Genomic DNA, 19,240 nt, shown 5'->3' with positions numbered 1-19,240 from the left:
TTTCAGGTTCACGTCAGACTGCTGGAAAGGGGGCTCCTCCTGCCCCCTGCCTGCCCCACTGGCTCTGTCACCAGCAGCTGCTGGGATTTCGATATTTGCTTCGCTACTTTTTCTAACATTTTACTTTCTACATATATTTAAACAGAATCCTTTATTATAGGCCCTCTCAAGCTTCTGATGTAGATGGGAGGCATGTAATTGATAAATGACCAGCCCAACAACTCCTGCTCTGTGCTCCTTGGGCCCAGGGGCAGAACTGGTCCAACAATAAGAGGGGAAGGATCGTTCACTCCCCTACTATAGAGATCAGAGTGTCTCTAAAGAATCTCTCAAGAATTCTCTTTAATTCCTAGCAATATGAAGAACACCCACCGATCCCTTTCCACCCCTCCCCAACTCACTCTCAGCTGGGAAAACCGCGGGGGCTTCTGGGGTGGCTCCTCATAGGGCCTGTCTGCGAGGGAGGCGATGATGCGCTTGCGATGGCCGAGCAGGTGGACTTTCAGGACCTGGGCAGGGGTGAGAGGAGGGGTCAGGCCACACCTACGCCTGTAGCTCTCCTCCCAGCCCCAGGCCGCACCCTCGTGGGTCAGGTCTGGCCTGAGCAGAGGCTACACTCACGTTGACAAGCTCCAGTTCCCAGAGGTTTTTCACAGTGTCAATGGAACTGTAGCCACTCGACAGGAAGGAATGGACGTAGTCCTGCAGACCGAGGGAGTCCAGCCAGGAGGGCACTGATGGGGGGCTGTTGCCGTCATAGCCCAGAGCTTTCACCTGTGGGGCAAGAAGGGGCAGTAGGACTGACATCTCAGCACTCATGGGACAAAAGTCCAGAGGACCAGAGTCTCCTCCCTTCACACAGCCCTTTGTACCACTGCTCTGGTCCCGGCTCCCCCATCTGGGGTCACCGGAGCATTCCAGGGTTGGGGAAGACGGCCCTAGTGGATACAGCTTGATGGGAGAAAGGTTTGCAGAGGGGTTCCCACTGAGCTATGACAAGGTCACAGACTTGGTGGGACAACATGGTATGTTCCTGTGAAGTGGGCACTGGCCCCACTGCTGGGACTTGTTCATGCTTCCCCAGCTCTGGGTACCCTGGACTTAGCACCACCATAATCGAGGGGGAGAGGCTTGGGCCTACCAGCCCCTGGCTCCCCCAGGGAAAAACTGCCTCCCCTGCTGCCCTGAGCACCCCTCTGCCTTTCCTGGGGAGGGGCTGACGTCAGGGGCCGGTGCAGGCTGGCCTGGTCTCCGGTGAGTCAGGAAAGACCCCAAGAGGCTCCAGGTGACAGGCCAAACCTGTGGGTACCAGCTCCTGTGCTGGGCAGGGGTCTGGAGCCTCCCTCCAGAGCCTGTACCGGATCCCCAACTGTCCTTAGTCTCTGCTGAGTCTCCGGGCCCCGGGACTTGGCAAGAAAGTAAACAGGCCTCTGTGCTGCCCGCCGTGTCCCTCGAGATGAGAGACAGACAGCCTGTGGCGATCTGCGTGCCCTGGAGCCAAGCTCCTTCCCTATTCTGGGTCCAGGTGGCGTCGGGGACAGGGCCCTGTCTCGGCACAGGCCGAGGCCACCGAGCTGTCAGCGGTCACCTTGGGCAGGGACCGTGCCGCCTGGAGCAGCTTCCGCCGGTGCTGTGGGTCACTGATGCCAATCTCCCGCAGGTCTTGCTCTTCCATCACGTTAGGCCCCTGGAAGCAGAAGAGGTTCACGTGAGCGTCCTCGTGAACAGGTGGCTGACGGCAGCCTTGCGTGGCCCCTCCTCTAGCACGAGCGCTGAGAGGGACGGAGACCCCGAGCTCCCCAGGGAGGCCGGGCCAGGCAGCAAGAGTCTTGTGTAGGCAGGAGTCCGAGGTGCACAGCACACAAGTCTGCCCAGACGGCCCACTCCCGCCCGAGCGGCCCCCCGGCGGGCTGGGCAGCGCCGGGGCTCCGAATGTGCACAGGGCAGTGACGCGGGCCACAGCCGAACCCGGGGCGGGGTCCGGCATGTCAGGCCCAGGCACAGCCCTGGCCCCACTCTGTGTCCACGCGCTTCTCGGGGGCGGGTTCCACAACCATCCGAGGTGAAGGGCGGGTGGACCAGCCCAAGCTTCCTCACAGACATGCTTTCCTAACTCGAAGGCTGCGACAGCCACGTCAGGTGGTCAGCCAAGGAACCAGCCTCAACCCAGGGAGGAGAGGAGTCTCAAAGCGGAGAGATGTCAGAGAAAGTCTTCTGGCCCCGGGAGCTGGGGGGGTGCCAGAGTTGGGCCACGAACCTGACCCCTGACGGGGAGGAGAGGGAGGTCTGGCACTCACTGTGTACGTGCCTGCTAGATGACAGGCCCCAGAGCTTGTGACCCGGACACACCAGTTCACACTCACGCCCCTGTGCGGTAGATCCTTTTCATCCTCGTGTTAAGGATGCAGAAAAGGAGGCAGGGAGGTCAGGAACTTGCCGAGGCCACACATCTGGCGGTGGGGCTAAGACCTGGCTGCTCCCTGTCCCCAACCTCTATGATGAGGCTTTATGCCTCACAGTAGCGTCATCAGGTAAGTCTTTTCAGATTATGATCCACGAAAACTCGCGCATTCTGCCCCACCTTCAGCCACAGCACCCCGCCCCCCCCCCAACACAGAGGCAACTGGTACCACTTTTCTGGATGTCCCTCTGAGGCCAGTTTCCTTCTCTCACAAACGGAATTCTTGTACATCTTGTTCAACACCTTACTCTTACTACTTAATATACAGGCATACCTCAGAGATCTCATGTGTTTGGTTGCAGACCACAGCAATAAAGTGAGTAAAGTGAATGTTTTGGTTTCTCAGGGCATACCAAAGTTATGTTTACTATGCTATATCGCCTATTAAGTATACAATAGCATTATGTCTAAAAAAGTACATACCTTAATTACAAAGAACTGCTAAAAAAAAAAAATGTTAACCATCATCTGAGCTTTCAGTGAGTTATAATCACTGATCACAGATCACCGTAAAATAATAATAAAGAAAAAATTTGGAATATTGCAAGAATTGCCAAAATATGACACAGACACACCAAGTGAGCAAATGCTGTTGGAAACATGGCACTGACAGACTTGATCGACGCAGGGTTACCACAAACCTTCTTCCGTTTGTAAAAAATGCAGGATCTTCCAAGTGCAATAAAGCGGAGCACAATAAAACGAGGTACGTTTTACAAGTATACAGGAGATTGCTTCACATCAGGATATTTAGACCTGCCTCTTTTTTTAAAAGCCGCATGATCATCCAGGTTAGGGACATATTATAAATTATTTTAACTAGGTCCCTGCTGCACGACGACTATTTCCAATTCCAGCTTTTACAAATAGTACTGCATGAATACCCCCATATGTGCATCATTTCTGGGACAGTTATCAAGAAAGACTGCTTGGTCAAAGGATATGTGTGTTTGGAAGTCTAACACACATTTATACTCCCATCAATGACACGAGTGCTAGATTTGTCACACTGTCGGCAACAATTGCAGAGAAATGGCTTATCACTGCACACTTCCTATTGTAAAAGCATCCCACTCACAGGGGAAGCTTCAGCACCTTTTCAGGTTTTGTCAAGTATTTATTTATTTTTATTTTTTACTTGAGCGAGAGAGAGCACGTGTGCGTGTGTGAGCGGGAGAGAGAGAAAGAGAATCTTAAGCAGGTTCTCTGCTCAGCGCGGAGCCCGAGGTAGGGCTTGATTCCACGATGCTGGGATCATGACCTGAGCTGAAACCAATGGCTGGATGCTCAGCCAGCTGAGCCACCCTAGGCGCTCCTTATCTATCAGGTATTTACATTGTGATTCCTGCCCCACTCCATGTTCTACAGGCTTTAGACTTGGTGACCCATTTAATAAAAGGGACTATCGTTACCCCCACTTTATAGCTCAGGAGACTGAGCCTAGAGAGCATGAACAACTTGCAGGGTCACACATATGTAAGCATGGAGCCAGGATTCAGCCCAGCTGTCTTGTCCATACGCTCTGGGGCCACATGTGTGGGGGACATCCATACCTCCTTTTCCAGCAATTATCCCTTTATATCTTTATATATATATATATATCTGGAGGTACTGATCTTTTCTGTACTTGATTTGTAGAAATACATTAAAAACTAAGGAAATCAGGGCATCTGAATGGCTCAGTCAGTTAAGCATCCTACCTGGGCTCAGGTCATGATCTCACGGTTCGTGGGTTCAAGCCCTACGTTGGGCTCTGTGCTGACAGTGTGGAACCTGCTTGGGATTCTCTCTCCCCTCTCTCTCTGCCCCTCCCTGATAAGCGCTTTTTCTCTCTCAAAAATAAATAAAAGTAAGGAAATTAACCTATTATCTGGAAATAGTTAGACATTCGTTTTTTCCAGTTTGTCACTTCTCTTTTGACTTTCATGTTGGCTTTGTTCGTGCAGAAATCTATTGGTCTGTACCTATATCCCGTAGAGCTTCTCTTAGTTCTGTCAGGCTGAGAAAGACCTCCCCTCTTCAAGATTTTTAAAAACAATTCTTGCATATTTTCTTCCTGTAATTTTAGTTTCATTTTTACCATTAAATCTTTAATCTACAATTTTTTTTAAGTGAAGTTCAAGAGTCAGGATTCAGTTATTTTTTTTCCTAGGCAGCAAGCTGTCCATTTCGTTAATGAACTGTCTTTTCTCTACCAATCTGAAGTGACCTCTGCTGTGTCCTAAATTTGTGTGTTTCTGGGACTCTTTCTGGACTTTCTATTTCCATTTAAGCAACTCGGGCCAGCGCATGCAGACCCTCACCTGGCGGTCTCGCCTTTGTGCCTGAGCCACGGTGCATGTTGGCACAGTAGCCCCCCCGGAGCCCGTGCATGGTGACAAAAACCTTTGCCCCGCAGAGGACCCCTTCCAAGGCTCAAGAGAGCCCGGGGAGAGAGCTCTGAAGCCAGACCGGAAGCTCTCCTGCTCAGGCTGCAGACAGAACACACCCCTTCGCAGGGGCACCAGGGAGGCCTGGGCCTGTAGAAGGCTCCATGCGACAAGGGTACCACCCTCTCCAGGTCTGAGGCCAGTTCCTGAGTCACCCCAAAGTCAGGAGTCACCACCCTGAGTTCCTGCAGTCCCTCTGGGCCCACATCTACGGTGTGCTGACGGGAAAGGCAGAGAGAGGTGGCCTCTTGCCCAGACTCTGCCTGACGATGAGTCCTCACCTGGTGAGGACACGCACTGGACTGACCGGGGCACCTCAGAGATGACAGCACTGCAGGGAGTTTCTGAAATCCTACCGTATCCCCAGCATTTACTCATAACCCTTCACACACTTTTAGGGCAACATTAAAGCTGAACTGAAGGCTGACAACCGGGAAAACCGGATCCAGCTGGAGACAGGGCCTTCATTAACCCGTCAAGAGGACTAGGGGGCTGTATGCGGCAGTGAGAAGAAAGAGGCAGAGGTAAACCAAACCAAAGTAAAGGATGTGACGGAAAATCAAAGCAGGTAGTTGCCAGAGCATGTCCAGGGTGCAGGCAGGGTCTCCTCATTTCCTGCACGTGCCACACCTACATCCTCTCGGATTAGTCTGCGTGGTGACTACGAGGTGTTACAAATCCTCAAAGGCAAGAAACATTCTGGAAGTTTCCACACCCTCTTTACTAAAGGGAGGAAGGGACCACTGCCTTTTGGAACCATCTTCACAAGAAGGGCTGTGGGGGAAAAGAGACTTTTTACTTTACCTTCTATCACGTTAATGTTTATACCGAGGGCTGCTATCTTCCAGGCCCTGTTGCGAGCCAGCAATTAGGGAGCTAAGAAAGCAGAACAGCTCATTAGCCTAAGCATTTCTGTTAATAGAGATTTCTTAGATTTTATTTTTTATATGTTTATTTTCGAGAGAGGGAGAGAGAGAGCGTGCGTGTGAGCAGGGGAGGGGCAGAGAGAGGGAGACAGAATTCCAGGCAGACGCCGCACTATCAACACAGAGCCCGATATGGGACTTGAACTCACAAACCGGACCTGAGCCGAAATCAAGAGTTGGATGCTTAACTGACTGAGCCACCCAAGTGCCCCGGTTTTCTTAGGTTTGAAAAAAGTTTCTAATTCTAGGAGAAATCTGAAACATGTAACTAGTCGACACTCAGCCTGACTGGGTTCAGTCCCTGAGGAAGGCAGGACAGGAGGACAGAGGAGGGACAGAGTACCAGTGCCTCCCCGTCCAGGGCTCTGCTTCAGCCATTCCCTGTCCTGTTCCTCCCTCCTTGCAACCAGCTGGCAGGCGTTGACTACGGCTCCTCACTTTACAGGCCAGGAACCAGGTTTCACGGCCAGTGGCGGTGCCAGGATCCCACCTTCTTGGCCACATCCTGCTCTCTACACATCCAGGGAAGAGGGCAGCAAGAAGCGGTCGTCAGGGTCACTATGCACAGTAAGTGCACGTTCTGCTGGTCTTTGTGGGGGAGGTGACATGAAGAGATGCCAGTGAACCCGAGTCCTGACCACGTCCTGGCACTGTGCGGGGACTTTGCCTTCATCGCTTGAAAAAAACCGCCCAAAAACCTTTGAGATAGGAACTGCCCACATTGCACAAAGAAACTGAGGCTCAGAGAGCAGGAGTGACATATGCGAGGTCACAGAGCTTGTGAGCTGCAGAAGGACAGTTAAACGTCCCTCTGACGAACTCCAAAGTCACGCTCCAGGCTCCTTCTACTTGTTTAGGGAGGTGGGCTCTGTTGAAGACAAAGCAAAGCGTGGAAGGTACCTACCAGCAGCAGCAGGGAAGCCGTCCCAGGGCTGGGGACGCTCGGGCTCTGGAACTAGGGTCCCTGCATAGAACTTCCCTCCCGCCTCCCTGCCCTCCACCTCCGGGGCCGGGGCAGTGCTTCCACCTGTATAGAATCCCAACTCTTAGCACTGCGTGGGCCCCTAGAAGTGGGTGAGGGGAAGGGGAAGGCCTGCCGAGGCCTCACAATGAAGGAGAAGCAGGGTCAGGATGTGGCCCAGGCCTCTGCGTACACAGCCCAAGCCCTGGGCCCAGGAACAGGCTGACTCAGGGAGAGGCCGGCCCATCAGAGCTCAGCTGGGGCAAGCGTGCCCCTGGACTGACTTGCACAATCATACACCATCATTCCTGGGTGTCCTTCCCTGAGAAGGCACAAACGAGAAGTGGCGGTACTTTCACTCTCCTTCAGCTCAATCTATTTGAAAGGCCTCTCCTTCCTACCAGTATCTGTCACTGGGCTCACCAATGGGCGCAGAAGATGGCACTTTCAACAGGGGCGCGTCGGTGCTAAGCGGGGTCTCCAAGGCCCAGATCCTGCGCGTAGCTCAGTGGATGTGTGGACAGAGGGGAAGACAGGGGCCATGGGAAGGGAAGGAGCACGGACAGCAGGAACTGCCTCTGGGAGTCGTGGGGAGAGTCCTGGCGGAGGTGGAGGAAAGGGCTGTTGCAGGGCCCCAGTCCTTTCTCTCTAGCTTTCTCTGGCCCTCCAGGGGTCTCTGAATATCTTCAGAGTCTTCCTGACCATATGACTTCAGGAGAAGGAAAGATCCTGTTGCATCCTGAGAGGTATCACACTTGTCAATATTTTGCTGGAATTTTCTTTAACTGCCGGGCATGTCTTCATTCAACAAATAGTGGAAAAGACCTAAGAAGGGAACATTTGGAGTGTGGCACATTGGAGTGGACGCTTCTCAGCCAAAGGGAAAAACACTGAGCTGCTGGCTGAGGGTCCTGAGGCTGTTACGGGCCAGAGGTGCCTGTCTCACTCACGGCTTTGCCACCACCTGCATCTAGGGCAATGCCTGGCATGTTGTCCGCGCATAATAAAAATCTGTTGAATGACTAAGGATACTTTGGAGGCAACAACACGGATATAAAAAGAAGAGGCTGAACAGCCAAAACCAGTGCTGCTGACTCCGTGATTGTGGTCTTTTGGAGTCCTCTGCGAGGGAAGAGGATGAGGTCTGGGGAGAGGTGGGGACGTGCTGGGGTGGGGAAGGGGAGCCCAGGGACGTATGAGCTGGGGGGGAGCAATGGCGGGGTCCAGAGGGAGTTTCACAGGGAGGTGGGAAGAGGGCAGAGAAGTGGGTCAAGAGCTCCCCAACTGAGGGAACAGCACAGGTACAGGCAGCTGTGACAAAAGCCACCCTGCCTGGGAGCAGAGAGAAGTTCCAGGAGATGGAAGTGGGAAGGTGGGCCTGGGCTGGAGGACTGTGCCAGGGAGTTAGCTGGTCCTGCTCAGGGCAGAGGGAAGCTATCCTTTTCGTCACAAGGAAGCTGAGGTTCAGCAAAGGACTGACTTGTCTGAGGTCACATAGCCCTGTCCCTGCCATATTCAGGTTACAGAGCTGCCTCTTTCCCAGCTCAGAGAAGAACCAAAGCGGAGAGAGGGCAGTCATTTGAACTTCACCCTATTTGAACACCCTTCCTGACTTGTTTCCAGGCATACAGGGCTCAGCATGCCCCTGGCAAAGGGTCTGAGGATGCAGAGGTGCGAGCCTGGCTTACTGGAGGGGGGCCTGGGAAGCTGATGCCAGACCTGAGGATCAACGATTTACGGAAGCCCCAGCCCAAGCCTGTCATGAAGGCACGGCATGGTGCTCTGCCCCCCTCCTGAGGCACAGGGTAGCACTCAGGGCAAGAAAGGGGGTCTGCCACCAGCAAGCCCCGACAGGTGGGAGGTGAGGCTCTAGCCTAGGCCCATCGCTGAGACGCAAGGCCAAGGGATGTTTCAGTCCCTCCTCAAGGCAGACAAGCCCTCAGCACGGAGGCGCTGGGTGGACCCCCGGCACCCGTTCTGGTCACTGTTTTGCTGGGGCCCTGATTCTGTGGCAGACCGTGAGGTCAGCCGGGCTCTCCGGGGGCTGCCATACCCGCTCCCCCTCCTGTCAGCTGGGGATCCAGGACCCAGCAGTTCGAGCAGTTTAAGTCCCTGAAGCGCAAACACTGCAAATTCTCCACCACGCTCAAACTCAGCCCTTGCCCTCTCAGGAGGGCAGGGCCCACAGGCAGCCTGGGGGGGAAGCCCAGACTGGTGTAGCCGCGGCGAGCAACAAAGCCCTGCGCCTCCTACTCACTTTCTGCCCCCCTCCCAAAGATCCTTCCCGCTCTCCCCTGCCAGGCCCCTCGGGCCTCAGACTGCTTGGGTCTGCTCGCCCCCTCTCGCTCCTGGTCCACCTGTGCAGGTACCCGTGTGCCTACTTAGTACAACCCCAGCCTCAGAAGGCAGGCCTGGCTTAGACCAGGGCCCTGTGTTCGGCAACCTGCGCCCCAGGTGACCGTGCCCGGAACGGCTCCATCGCTGTGGCCGGTACGTGTCCTGGGAACCGCCAAAGCCTGCCTGCGGCAGAGAAGCCAAAGTGCCCAGTGGCGGGTTAAATCACGGGGCGCCCATGTACTGGAGCGTGTGCAGTCACTGCAGCTGGTCACGAGAGTCCGTTAAATGTCACAGGGAAAGGTGTGCGTGCGACACAGGAGTATGTGAGAAAGCAGGCTTGATGATAGTGCACCTGGGCATCCACCTCTGGGCCCAGTGATGGCCAAACGTCCGCCCCTCTGGGATCCGGCCCCCACTCAAACAAAGGCGGGTACGGTCTGGTGGAAGAGGGTCTCCTGGGCAGAGCGGTGCTGGACTGGCCTCCCAAGAAGGTTTATCATTGCCCCGAAGTGATTTCCAGACTTTCTGCCTGGCCCGCCCCTCAGGCCTCATTTCTGTATTCAGCGTGGCCGCTTTCATCTCAGACATTCACCGTTTCTGGGGCTGAGGGCTTTCCGTGTGCCAGCTACCACACGCAAGGCAGCTGTGGCATAAAGAACCCGTTGGAGTAAGAACTGAGTTCAAATCCCGACTGCGCCGCTCCAGGTTCTTAGAAAGTTAGAACCTTGTAAATAGGATCAAGCCCTCCTGCTTCGCAGGTTAAATAACAAATCCCATGGTGCTGAGCGCTCAGGGACCAGGTGCTCAACGAGTCTCGTGTTTCTCTGTTCGCCTCTGTCTGGCCCGGCCCCGCTGCCTCCCGACTGCCTCACTTCCCAAACGGGCACCTTCCCCCAGCTCCACACCCTCAGCAACAAGAGCGGCCCAGCCCTGACCCACACCCGCTACTCTCCTGGTCACTCCCTGCCCGCCCCCTGCAGCACAGACCTGCCCTCACCTGGAGAGACAGAACTTGAAGGTGACAAATGCAACCAGTTCTACAGAAGATGAGGAAGAAGCACAAATGCTACCAAGTCCCGTTTCTGACGCCAGAGGCCCCTCCGCCCGCCAACTTCAGAAGGGTCCTCAAGGCTGCGGCAACAGCACAAGCGTCCGGGACTCGCCTCCCAGTTTCACGGAAACAACACCCCTATGCCCCCTGTCCTCCCGAGCCAGTTCTCAGTGTTCCCATTCTCCCTGTACCAGCACAGCATCCTTCCATCCATCTGCTGCCCGCTGCCCCTGGACACCTGAGCCTTATCTGAAGTCAAGGTGCTTCATTCATCCCCCAAATAAACAGCGTAAGTTACCCAGGCCCAAGTCAGCCTGGGGTCAAAGGGCTTGGTCCCCAGACCACCCAGAGCAAGCTTTATGTCTTCGTGGGTCTGAGGACAAGGCCAATCTGATTCCCACAGAGCACGGTTGCCGCCTGGCCTCCACTGCAGAGAAAATGCCGCCTTGCTGCCTTACATTCTTACATTTGTAGTCGGTCTCAGTCGCTGTTACGCATCACCACAGGTAACAGTGTGTCCCCTTCACAGCTTATGCCCCCATGAAGTAGGCAGTCAAGTGAGACGCCATGGGACAGGGGGACATATGGGGGCGCAGAACAACCTGCCCAAAATCTTATGAGGGGACCTGGAGGGAAACCCACATCTCCCAACTCCCTGATTCCCTCTGCAAGTAAGTAGAACCTCAACTTTTCTCTTGAGCCGTTGCCCCCCCAGTTCACGTCTAAGTGTGGCCTCAGCAAGCTGCTCAACTTCACTGAGAACATGAGGCAGGGATGCCTACCATCCCTGACCCGTGGTGGTGGCAGCTGCAGGGCCAGAAGGGCTTCAGTGCCAAGAGCTCACTGGGGTCTGATTCCCAGCAGCTTTTTCCAGCCTTCTGGAAGTCGAGTGGCCCCCAACACACAGGGGGCGGATGGAATGGTCTGCCTGGTCCAGACGGGCACCTGCAAGTGATGCCAGGTAGCACTAGCCTAGCTCACTGGCTCCCAGGCCCCTTCTTTGGGGGGACACACTGAGCACGAGGCCCAGACACAGCATGTTCCTGGGCAAGCAGGTGTGGGACTAGAGTGGGAGGTGGGGGCACCACTCTGGGCCTAGGAGACTTGCTTCTAGGACAGCTCAGCCGTGTGCTTGAGAGGCAACCTTGGGCAAATGACTGAGTCCAAGAGTCCTCAGTGTGGTGTCTATGGACCCCAGGAGTCCATGGGTGGGCTTCAGGGATGCCTGGGAACACCTGAACTTTGACACGTGGCGTGTGAGGAGGTCTGTGCCTCTGACAGAGACACGTGGACCCCGGGGCCCTGCCCCCTAGGCCTCACTTCCCGCACATGCACACTGCTGGGGGTTGGAATACGTGAACACTCGGACGTTCTGAGGGGCCAGCACAGAACCCCCTGCTGCTGCTCACACTGAGATGTCCGCAGCCAGAAGCTACAGAACAGGAGCTGTTCACCTGCTGCACACATCTTCAAGGGCAGTTAGTTAAGTTCACAGACGTGAAAACAGTTCTCAGTTTCTTCCACTGTAAAGGCGGCCGGAGAAGGACAGAGCACACAAGGAACACAAGTGGGGGCAAACACAGTGGGACTCCAGCTGCTGTCACCCCTACCCCGGAGAACTCCACACCATCTGGCAGAGAGAAAGGAAGAGGGAGAGCAAGAGGGTACGCGGCCTGGAAAGAGGCCCAGAGTGAGCCTGCCTCGTCTCAAGGTAAAAGGGCCCAGCGGAGACAAGGAAGTATCTGGTGGCATGTCAGTCAAGCCCTGGGACCCCGCGAGGAGTTAAGTGACCACAGAACTGAGTCAGTCCAGGAGGCAGGATCCACACTGTCCAAGAGTATTCCTTTTAAAGCCCGGCTCCACTGACCCTCCGAGGCCCCTAGTTGAGGAAGCCTCCCTTTCAGGCCCTGCCTCACTCTGGGGCACAGAGAATTCTAGTAGTTAGAGGGCTATGTGGGGAGAAGAGGGGGCTAGGGCAAGTGGAGAGGAAGTCGAGGCAGGGAGGCATCCAGACAGCAGTGCCAGGGCACCCCTGCCAAGGCCAGAGAGGCCCCTTGAAGCCTGAGAGAAAAGAACGCAGAGGGAGGGAGCTTGGGAAGCCAGGGTAGGAACCCAAGGGCATGGCCCCACTGCGGACAGAAAGCCGGCCTCTGGGGCTAAGGAGTGAGGAGCTAACGCAGGGAGCACACAGGAAGAGAAGCTCCGGGGTCTGGGGGTCAGGCTGGAAACGTCACAGAGGCCAAAAAAGAATGACCTCCTCCCCAAGCCTACGCCTCTCGGCTCTCTCAGGGCTTGCTCCTCTTCACTGGTCATCCCTCCCCAACACACTGGAACAAGGTGGCCTGGTCTCAGAAACAGACAGAAAAACAGTAGGAGCCTATCCGTATGTGGTGGAAGCCTGTGGAGAAATAAATTGATGGGAGGAGCAAGAGGCCTCCGTGACGATGCTGGCCGTAAGAGGTGACGGGCCTGTGGCTCAGTCTGTGTCTAACCCATCCTCCGCTGGCTGCCAGACTCGTCTCCATTTTCCATTTGTCTGTCATCCAGCACAGCACCCACCACGCGCCCTCTCTACCATGCCCTGCCATCTAAGGTGCACCCCGACGCCAGGGCCTCTCTGCCCGATGAGGGGAACAACCCGATAGCCTCCCATCGCTTGGCTGTCAAGGCCCCTTGCAGTCGAGCCCAGCCCACCCCTCCTGCCCAGCCAGTGGCCTGCCCTTCACTGCACTCCCTACACTGGCCTCCTTACTCACCGCAGATGGCTCAGGCTCCACACTCGCCTTTCCTCTGCCTGTGTCTTTCCAAGCCCACAGCCTCTGCAGACCCTCAGACAGCAAGTGCAACCCAGAAGTTCAAAGTTGGGACAGATCTGGGCTAGCATCCCGGCCCTGCCCCTCACTGGCAGTGTCTCCACCCTCTGGGCCTCACAGCCCCATCTGAGCCCTGACCAGCAGTATGCCCAGGGCTGTGAGCCAGCTCAGCGCGGGCACTGGGTCCATGCCTGGGGAGGCGGGTTCTCCTCCCCTGTGCTCCTGCAGCACCTACACGCCTCACCATAGTACTTAACACTTGGCCGCTTGGTTGTTTTAATTGCTTTATGTGCCTTGTTTTCCCAGCTGGACCATCAAGATCTTTAAGACACCTGCATTATTTGCTTTTCTGATTTTGGATCCATTCGTCGTAGGAAATGCAGAAAATCTCTTATGTTCCAAATAAGAGAATAAAGCCACCCACAACCCTCCTCAGATAACCACTGAAAACGTTCTGGCTTATTCCCTTGTATCTCTTGTGCAGAGATGTTGTCTTTTTTGAAAGTTAAGATCATGTTGCCTATGGATTTTTGTGTCTTGATTCCTTCACTCAACGTCTGCCCACATCAGACATTCTTCAAAAACAGTTTTTTGACACCCACCTAACGCTCCAGCATGTGGAGCACCATCACTGACTCCACTGCCACCTCTGTGAAGGGAGGTCAGGCTCGGTCCCCAGATATGGAGACTTGCACCAGCACGCTTGGAGCTTCAAACTCGCCAATCACCAATTACCTTCCTTCCGTGCTGATTAAATGCATTTCCTCCCTTGTCCTAAGAAAGCCCATTTCCTGTGGACAAGACTTACGGTGAAAAACGGAACTGGCTGTGATGAGCGAGCCAGTGTGGTGGGCTGGCCGGCAGAGGCAGGAGCTAGATTCCTGGGCCCTGTCTCCCAGGGTCTGGTGTCAGCCCGATCAGCCTAGGGAGCACGTGGCAGCCCCCACTGCCCCGGCCCCGGTCCTGACCCTGACCCCTCCAAATCAAAGGCCCTTTCTGCCAGCAGGCAAGAGAGTATGAATAAAGTTCAAGGTGCAGTGCTTATCCAGCTCAGTCATCACATCATAGGAGGAACAACCCAGAACAGGAGGATGTTGGACCTAGACAAGATAAAACGCCAGAGGCCATGACAGAAAGTCTTCAGTTTTCTAAAGGGTTTAAGCGTGTTCTCTGTGGCCCAAAAGACAGAGTCCACAAGGACTCAGACTTTGACTAAGCCTGAGCAATGCAAAGAACAAGTGGCTACTACTTTGTAAGGTGGTGGAATTCCCTGTCGCTGCAAAGTATGATGGCCGAGATTGTCTGGAAGGGAAGGCACAGGTGATTAGACCACATGATGACAAAGTCCCTCCCACCCCAACAGGGAGGAGCTGGACCCTGTCACAGGGAAATTCTACAGCAGTGCCTGGTCTGTGAAACACTCTTAGTGTCCAGATGTTCCTCCTACCTCGAGAGCTTAGCTCTCTGGAAGCTACTCATGCATCTTGTAGAAGTTTCCAGGGCATTTCACAACGAAGAAAAACATTTGCAACCTACTGAAAACCAAACTACACGGAGATATACCATAGCTAACATGATGGAAATTATACCATATGCAACGAAAAGAATGTTTCTCAATAAAAATGCCCTTTCTTGTGTGTTTTTTTCCTTTTTTTCCGGTTGCTAAAACAATTAGCCTTACAGTCCATCTGGCAATTTACATGTAATTACCCAGGATGCTCTGCATGGCTCCTCAGGCCACTCTAGCTACCGGAAGTAATGTGCTCAAGAGAGGTGCGATCAGCATTCCTTCCTGTACAGACTCCACCTGCCAGCGCCCCACTGGAACTGAGACAGCAGCGATGAGGAATAGCTCGTACCCAGGGCAACAGGAGAAGCCTGGAGGGCCCTGGAAATACTGAACTGCTGGCCTCCCTCCATGAGTGTCCTTCCCCCAAAGACAGACACGTGGTCTAGCAGAGTCCCTGCACCCTCCGGGATGGACATTTGGCTCAGGGCCAGATTTACCAAGATGCCCGCCTAGCTACTTTCTTTCTGGGTGTGAGCACAGGAAGGGGCAGGGAAACAGTTTTAAAGGAGTCTTGATGTTCAACAGTTGGGAACCTTACTATTTCCAAAAGTAGAAGAAGGAGGGGTGAGAAGTTAAGAGCTCAGCCTCTAAAGTACTGAAGCACAGGGAAGGGACAGCCCGCCTCCCTTGCCTGCCTGCCTGCCAGCCAGTCTGGTGAAGGGGTATGCTCGGAGAGTGAAGGCCCCCCAACACTCAGCACCAGGGGCCAAGTGCCCCAGCTCGCTGGTTGAACCACCACCTCTACCCTGGGTTTGTCAGCCTTCCCCCAGGAACATGGTAAGTCAGGGGTTAGGTTATAAGAACCATAAATATACTCAGTTAATGTAAGAAAAAAAATTGCTATTTAAAAACCCAAGACTTTTAAAAGTTGAAAAGTAACGGCCCTAAGCTGGCTTTGGAAGGGTGGCCCAGGTGAGGCGGGCCTGTCCCAGTCAGGGTCCCTCCCGGCAGCTCCAGGCTAGCACCCTGGGCAGGCTGCTATTCGGTAGGCACAAAATGCAGCCTCGTTAGTGGGAACTCCAGAGGGACCCACACTGGAGACGGGAGCTCTGGGCTGACTGACCCCCGCCCCTTCACCTCACCACCTCCTGGAGGGGTTCCAGGAGAGGAATGCTCATGGGTGCCCGAGCCACTTTCTGGACTGAAAGAAGATGCACTGGATCCTAAGCCCAAGGCCCCAGCCAGGCCCCACTCCACAGGGAGCCTGAGGAAAGTCACCCGGATTTTTCTTTTTCTTTAACACCTCGTGCTTTATAGGAAGACAACACAAAATTATACCTCAGAAAAGCAAGCAATCCTTCCAACCACCAATTCAGCCTCTCCTCTGGGTCATCTCTGAGGTCACGAGTCCATGAGGCTACACAGCCACATTCCCCACCCTAGCCGCTCAGCCTGGGCTGGGCTGGGCAGGGAAGAGGCCTTCCTGCTGGACCAGGCTCCCTGCTTCAGCAACTACCTGCTTGATGGCACCATTCTGGGGAATAAAGGAAACTTCTGGCATCCAACAGAGATGGGATGGAAAGTCATCACAGGGGACCTGGCTGTCCTGTCCACCAAAACTCCCGGCGTCTGATCCAGAACAAGACCCGCCTTGAGGCCTCACTGCACGACATATGTTCTGAGGTCTGAGAGGGAGACCAGCAAGGGGCAAAGGTCTACAGTCAGGGACCCTGCCTCTTGGGATGCAGACTTGCAAAGAGCTCTCCCCATAGAACCGTTTCTGGGAGCAGAGTTGAGGGAGACCGAGTTTAGAAAGAAGGCACATGACAGTCGGCTGACTTCCTGGATGTCTGAGTCACTTCATTCAGCTCTTCGCTGGGATACGGGGCTACGCACTGTTTAGCACTCCAGCAGGGCCCACGGGAGACCAGAGAGGCGCGTCTCCGTCTCCGCCGAGCTGCACCCCGCCCCCGAGGAGGCCTGCGGGCACTTACCAGGAAGCGGACATCGTCAAAGCCATTCAGAAGCAACTTGCTCTCATACTGCTGCAGCCCAACCGCCTCCAGCCACTCCCCGACACTCTGCTCCAGCGTCCGCGAACCTGACGAGAGAGGAATCGGCAGACGCTTGAAAAGGGAAAACCCATTAAGGCGGTAGCAGCGGCACTCTGAGGAAGACAGATGGCACTGCCACATCATGGTCATTACCATAAAGCAGCCAGACTATGTACAAGAGACCAGAGAGCAGAGGACCCGCAGCTCCTCTTCCGGGTGCAGGCCGAGGGCAGGTGGGCCCGGGCCGCACACCCACCCACCCCCTCAAGTCTGAGCTCCTCCAGGGCTGCGGTGGCACATGCACGGTCTCTGCCCACAGGTCAGCGTTCACACTGAGGTATTTCAGGAAGTCTGTTCCCACGGGCACTAGAGGGGCTGGGGGCTCCTCTCATCCATGCAACTTCTGGAGCCCCCGCGGGGCCGTGGGCGAGGGACAAGTCCTGTGACCTTGCAGCACAAACCGGTCAGGAGAGAGCACGCGTCTTCATGCAGCTGAGGGGCACAGGCACACAGCGAGGGCTCCGGGAGGGAAGCAGCGGCGGCTGTTCACGGGACCCAGCACATGCAACGCAAGCAGCACAGAACCCGGCAGGGGGAGAAAAGAGACTTTTACTTGTTTTCCCCCAGCAGTCCCGGAATAAGCAAACCATGGCCACTGGCCCTTTGTGCTCAGAAGCTCAAGGCAGAGGGGGCTGAGTGCTGCGCACGGGCCGGGGCCCGGGGCCCGGGGATGGGGCTCAGGTGTGGCCCTGCTGTGACGGCGACATCGCACTCCCCCGGGCTGCACGGCCAGCGGGGCCAGGGGCCCAGTCCACAGCTAGACTCTGGCGGCTGGCGAGCGGGGCGTCTCCCGCGCCAGGGTGCTGTCTGAAGTGCTGCCTTCCCGGGCCGGGCTCTTTTGCCGGGGCTGGGCATTCATCTTCCTCTTCTGATAGTGGCTGTTCCTGTGACTCGCCTGCCTGCTCAGGTGGAAAGCAGGCAGGCAGATCCAGTTCTTGGCTAAAGACGACAAAACCCGACCCGATGAAAGAAAGGGAAAAGGGAAGCGGTCCTCTGTCAGCTGAGCTGTGACGGCTTAAGTCTATTCACATTCGGCGCTGTGCTCTCTCTGGCTGAGTGACACAGACAGCAACGGTCTTCCCAGGGTCTCCGGATCCTGATGTTCTCCTCTGAGGGCCGGCAGGGAAGGGACGACATGTATCTGCTCTGCTCCTCGGCCGGACGGGGGGGCGGGGCGGGGAGGAACAGAGTTCAGCCCTCCCTGCCGACCTGAGCGCCTAGCCCCCACCTACTTCTCTGGTTCTCATGGGCAAGAACAGATGATAAAAGAAGGAAAAAAGGGAAAGGGAGGAAAAAGAACCAACTACAAAGACATCACCTCCAGAGAACTCTTGACACGGTGAAAGTCATTCTCTTGTTCTCGGCACTTTCTGCCCTTCAAGGCAGGCCAAGGCCAACTGGCTTGGTTATCTGGGAGCCCCCGGTGACCCACTGTGCTAGGCTCCCCCTCCTCTGTCCTCTGCAGAGCAGCTGGTGGTCAGGGACCCGGTGGCCTCCCGATGCACGATGCAGCAGCACTCCAAGACGCTGGGTCCCCTGCCCTTGACTGGGGCTGTCTGCTCCAGGGAACCTAGGCGGCGGGCTCTCGTATGCTCACGAAGTCAAGTGTCCCTGGCTGCTGATTCATTCCTGCTTGTAATCCCCCAGCCGGGCAGCTGTGGTCCTGCCTGCTGCCGGTGGATGTGTGCGCTCACAGAACCGCAGCAGAGTGCTTTGTCTGGAGGCTCCTGGGCTCCACGCTGCCTGCTGCCGGCCCCACAGCCCTCGCTCGCTCTCATAATGTCTGGCCCTCCCCTTCTCCCCTCCCCACCCTCCTCCCTTCCACGCTCAGGAAAATACATCAGGGAGCGGACATCGGAGCAGAAGCCGCTGCTGCCTCCGCTGAGGGAGAAGGACACAGCAGCACAAGCATCACAGCAAAATGACAGGCTCCCCAGCATCTCCTGTCGGCCAACACACATGCGTCTGAAAGGCGGAGACGGGGAAACCCTACCTGCAGCTCGAGGGGCTGGAAACAGCTTATTAAGGAGAGAGAAGGCACATTCCTATAGTTTTGGCCAACAGTGTCTCGGACAGCCAGAGAAGGGGACAGAGGAATGACACCGCCCTGAGGGCACAGCCCACAGGTTAAGCAACCCCCTGCTCACCATGTAAGAAAGACCGTGCCTCTCTGCCAAGAGAATAAGCCATGTGGTGTCACAAAAACAGGTGACCAAATAAAGACATTATACCTAATATTCCTCAGGTGAGCAAGCACACTCAGCAACTCGGGAAGGGACTTCTCCTGGGGCCTGCCGGAGCCCCGGAGAGAAGCGCCAGGCCCAGAGCAGGCCCCTCGCTATCTAGAGGAGGAGGGTATGGGAGGGGAGGCACCAAGGAAAAGGGGGAGCCGGGACCAAACCCCAAGTACAGCCGTGAAGACAGAAGAGGTCGCATGTAGAGACAAAGACCCAGGGACCACATGTCACCCTCTAAACATGCTGGGGGACACCGATAGCTCAGCAGGCTGAAGACGGTCCTGGCAAAGAAAGGGCTGTGTGTGCAGGGAGATCAGGCCCCAGAAGGAGCCTGCACTGAATGGCTATTCAACAGCTAAAGCGGCTGGCTTTAGCAGAAGAAAGCAAATGATCTCTTGCGC

At 55.5% G+C, this 19,240-nt stretch overlaps 1 protein-coding gene across 7 annotated transcripts in view; it reads right to left on the bottom strand.

The window, feature by feature from the left end:
• The window catches only part of ANKS1A (ankyrin repeat and sterile alpha motif domain containing 1A), a 179,429-nt gene that overhangs the window by 11,580 nt on the left and 148,609 nt on the right, over positions 1–19,240 (bottom strand). For all 7 annotated transcript variants that reach the window (XM_060615253.3, XM_060615256.3, XM_060615252.3 and 4 more), the window contains 4 exons: positions 16,483–16,589; positions 1,589–1,687; positions 622–774; positions 402–509 (listed from right to left, as the gene is read on the bottom strand). In XM_060615253.3, coding sequence (XP_060471236.1) covers positions 402–509; positions 622–774; positions 1,589–1,687; positions 16,483–16,589 — 467 coding nt within the window. The remainder of the gene's footprint in view (positions 1–401; positions 510–621; positions 775–1,588; positions 1,688–16,482; positions 16,590–19,240) is intronic.

Source organism: Panthera onca, chromosome B2 (assembly GCF_046562875.1).
Source record: "Panthera onca isolate mPanOnc1 chromosome B2, mPanOnc1 haplotype 2, whole genome shotgun sequence".
Classification (NCBI taxonomy): Eukaryota; Metazoa; Chordata; class Mammalia; order Carnivora; family Felidae; genus Panthera; species Panthera onca.
Note: the sequence above shows the minus strand (reverse complement) of the source record. Positions and strands in the feature narration are given on the sequence as shown.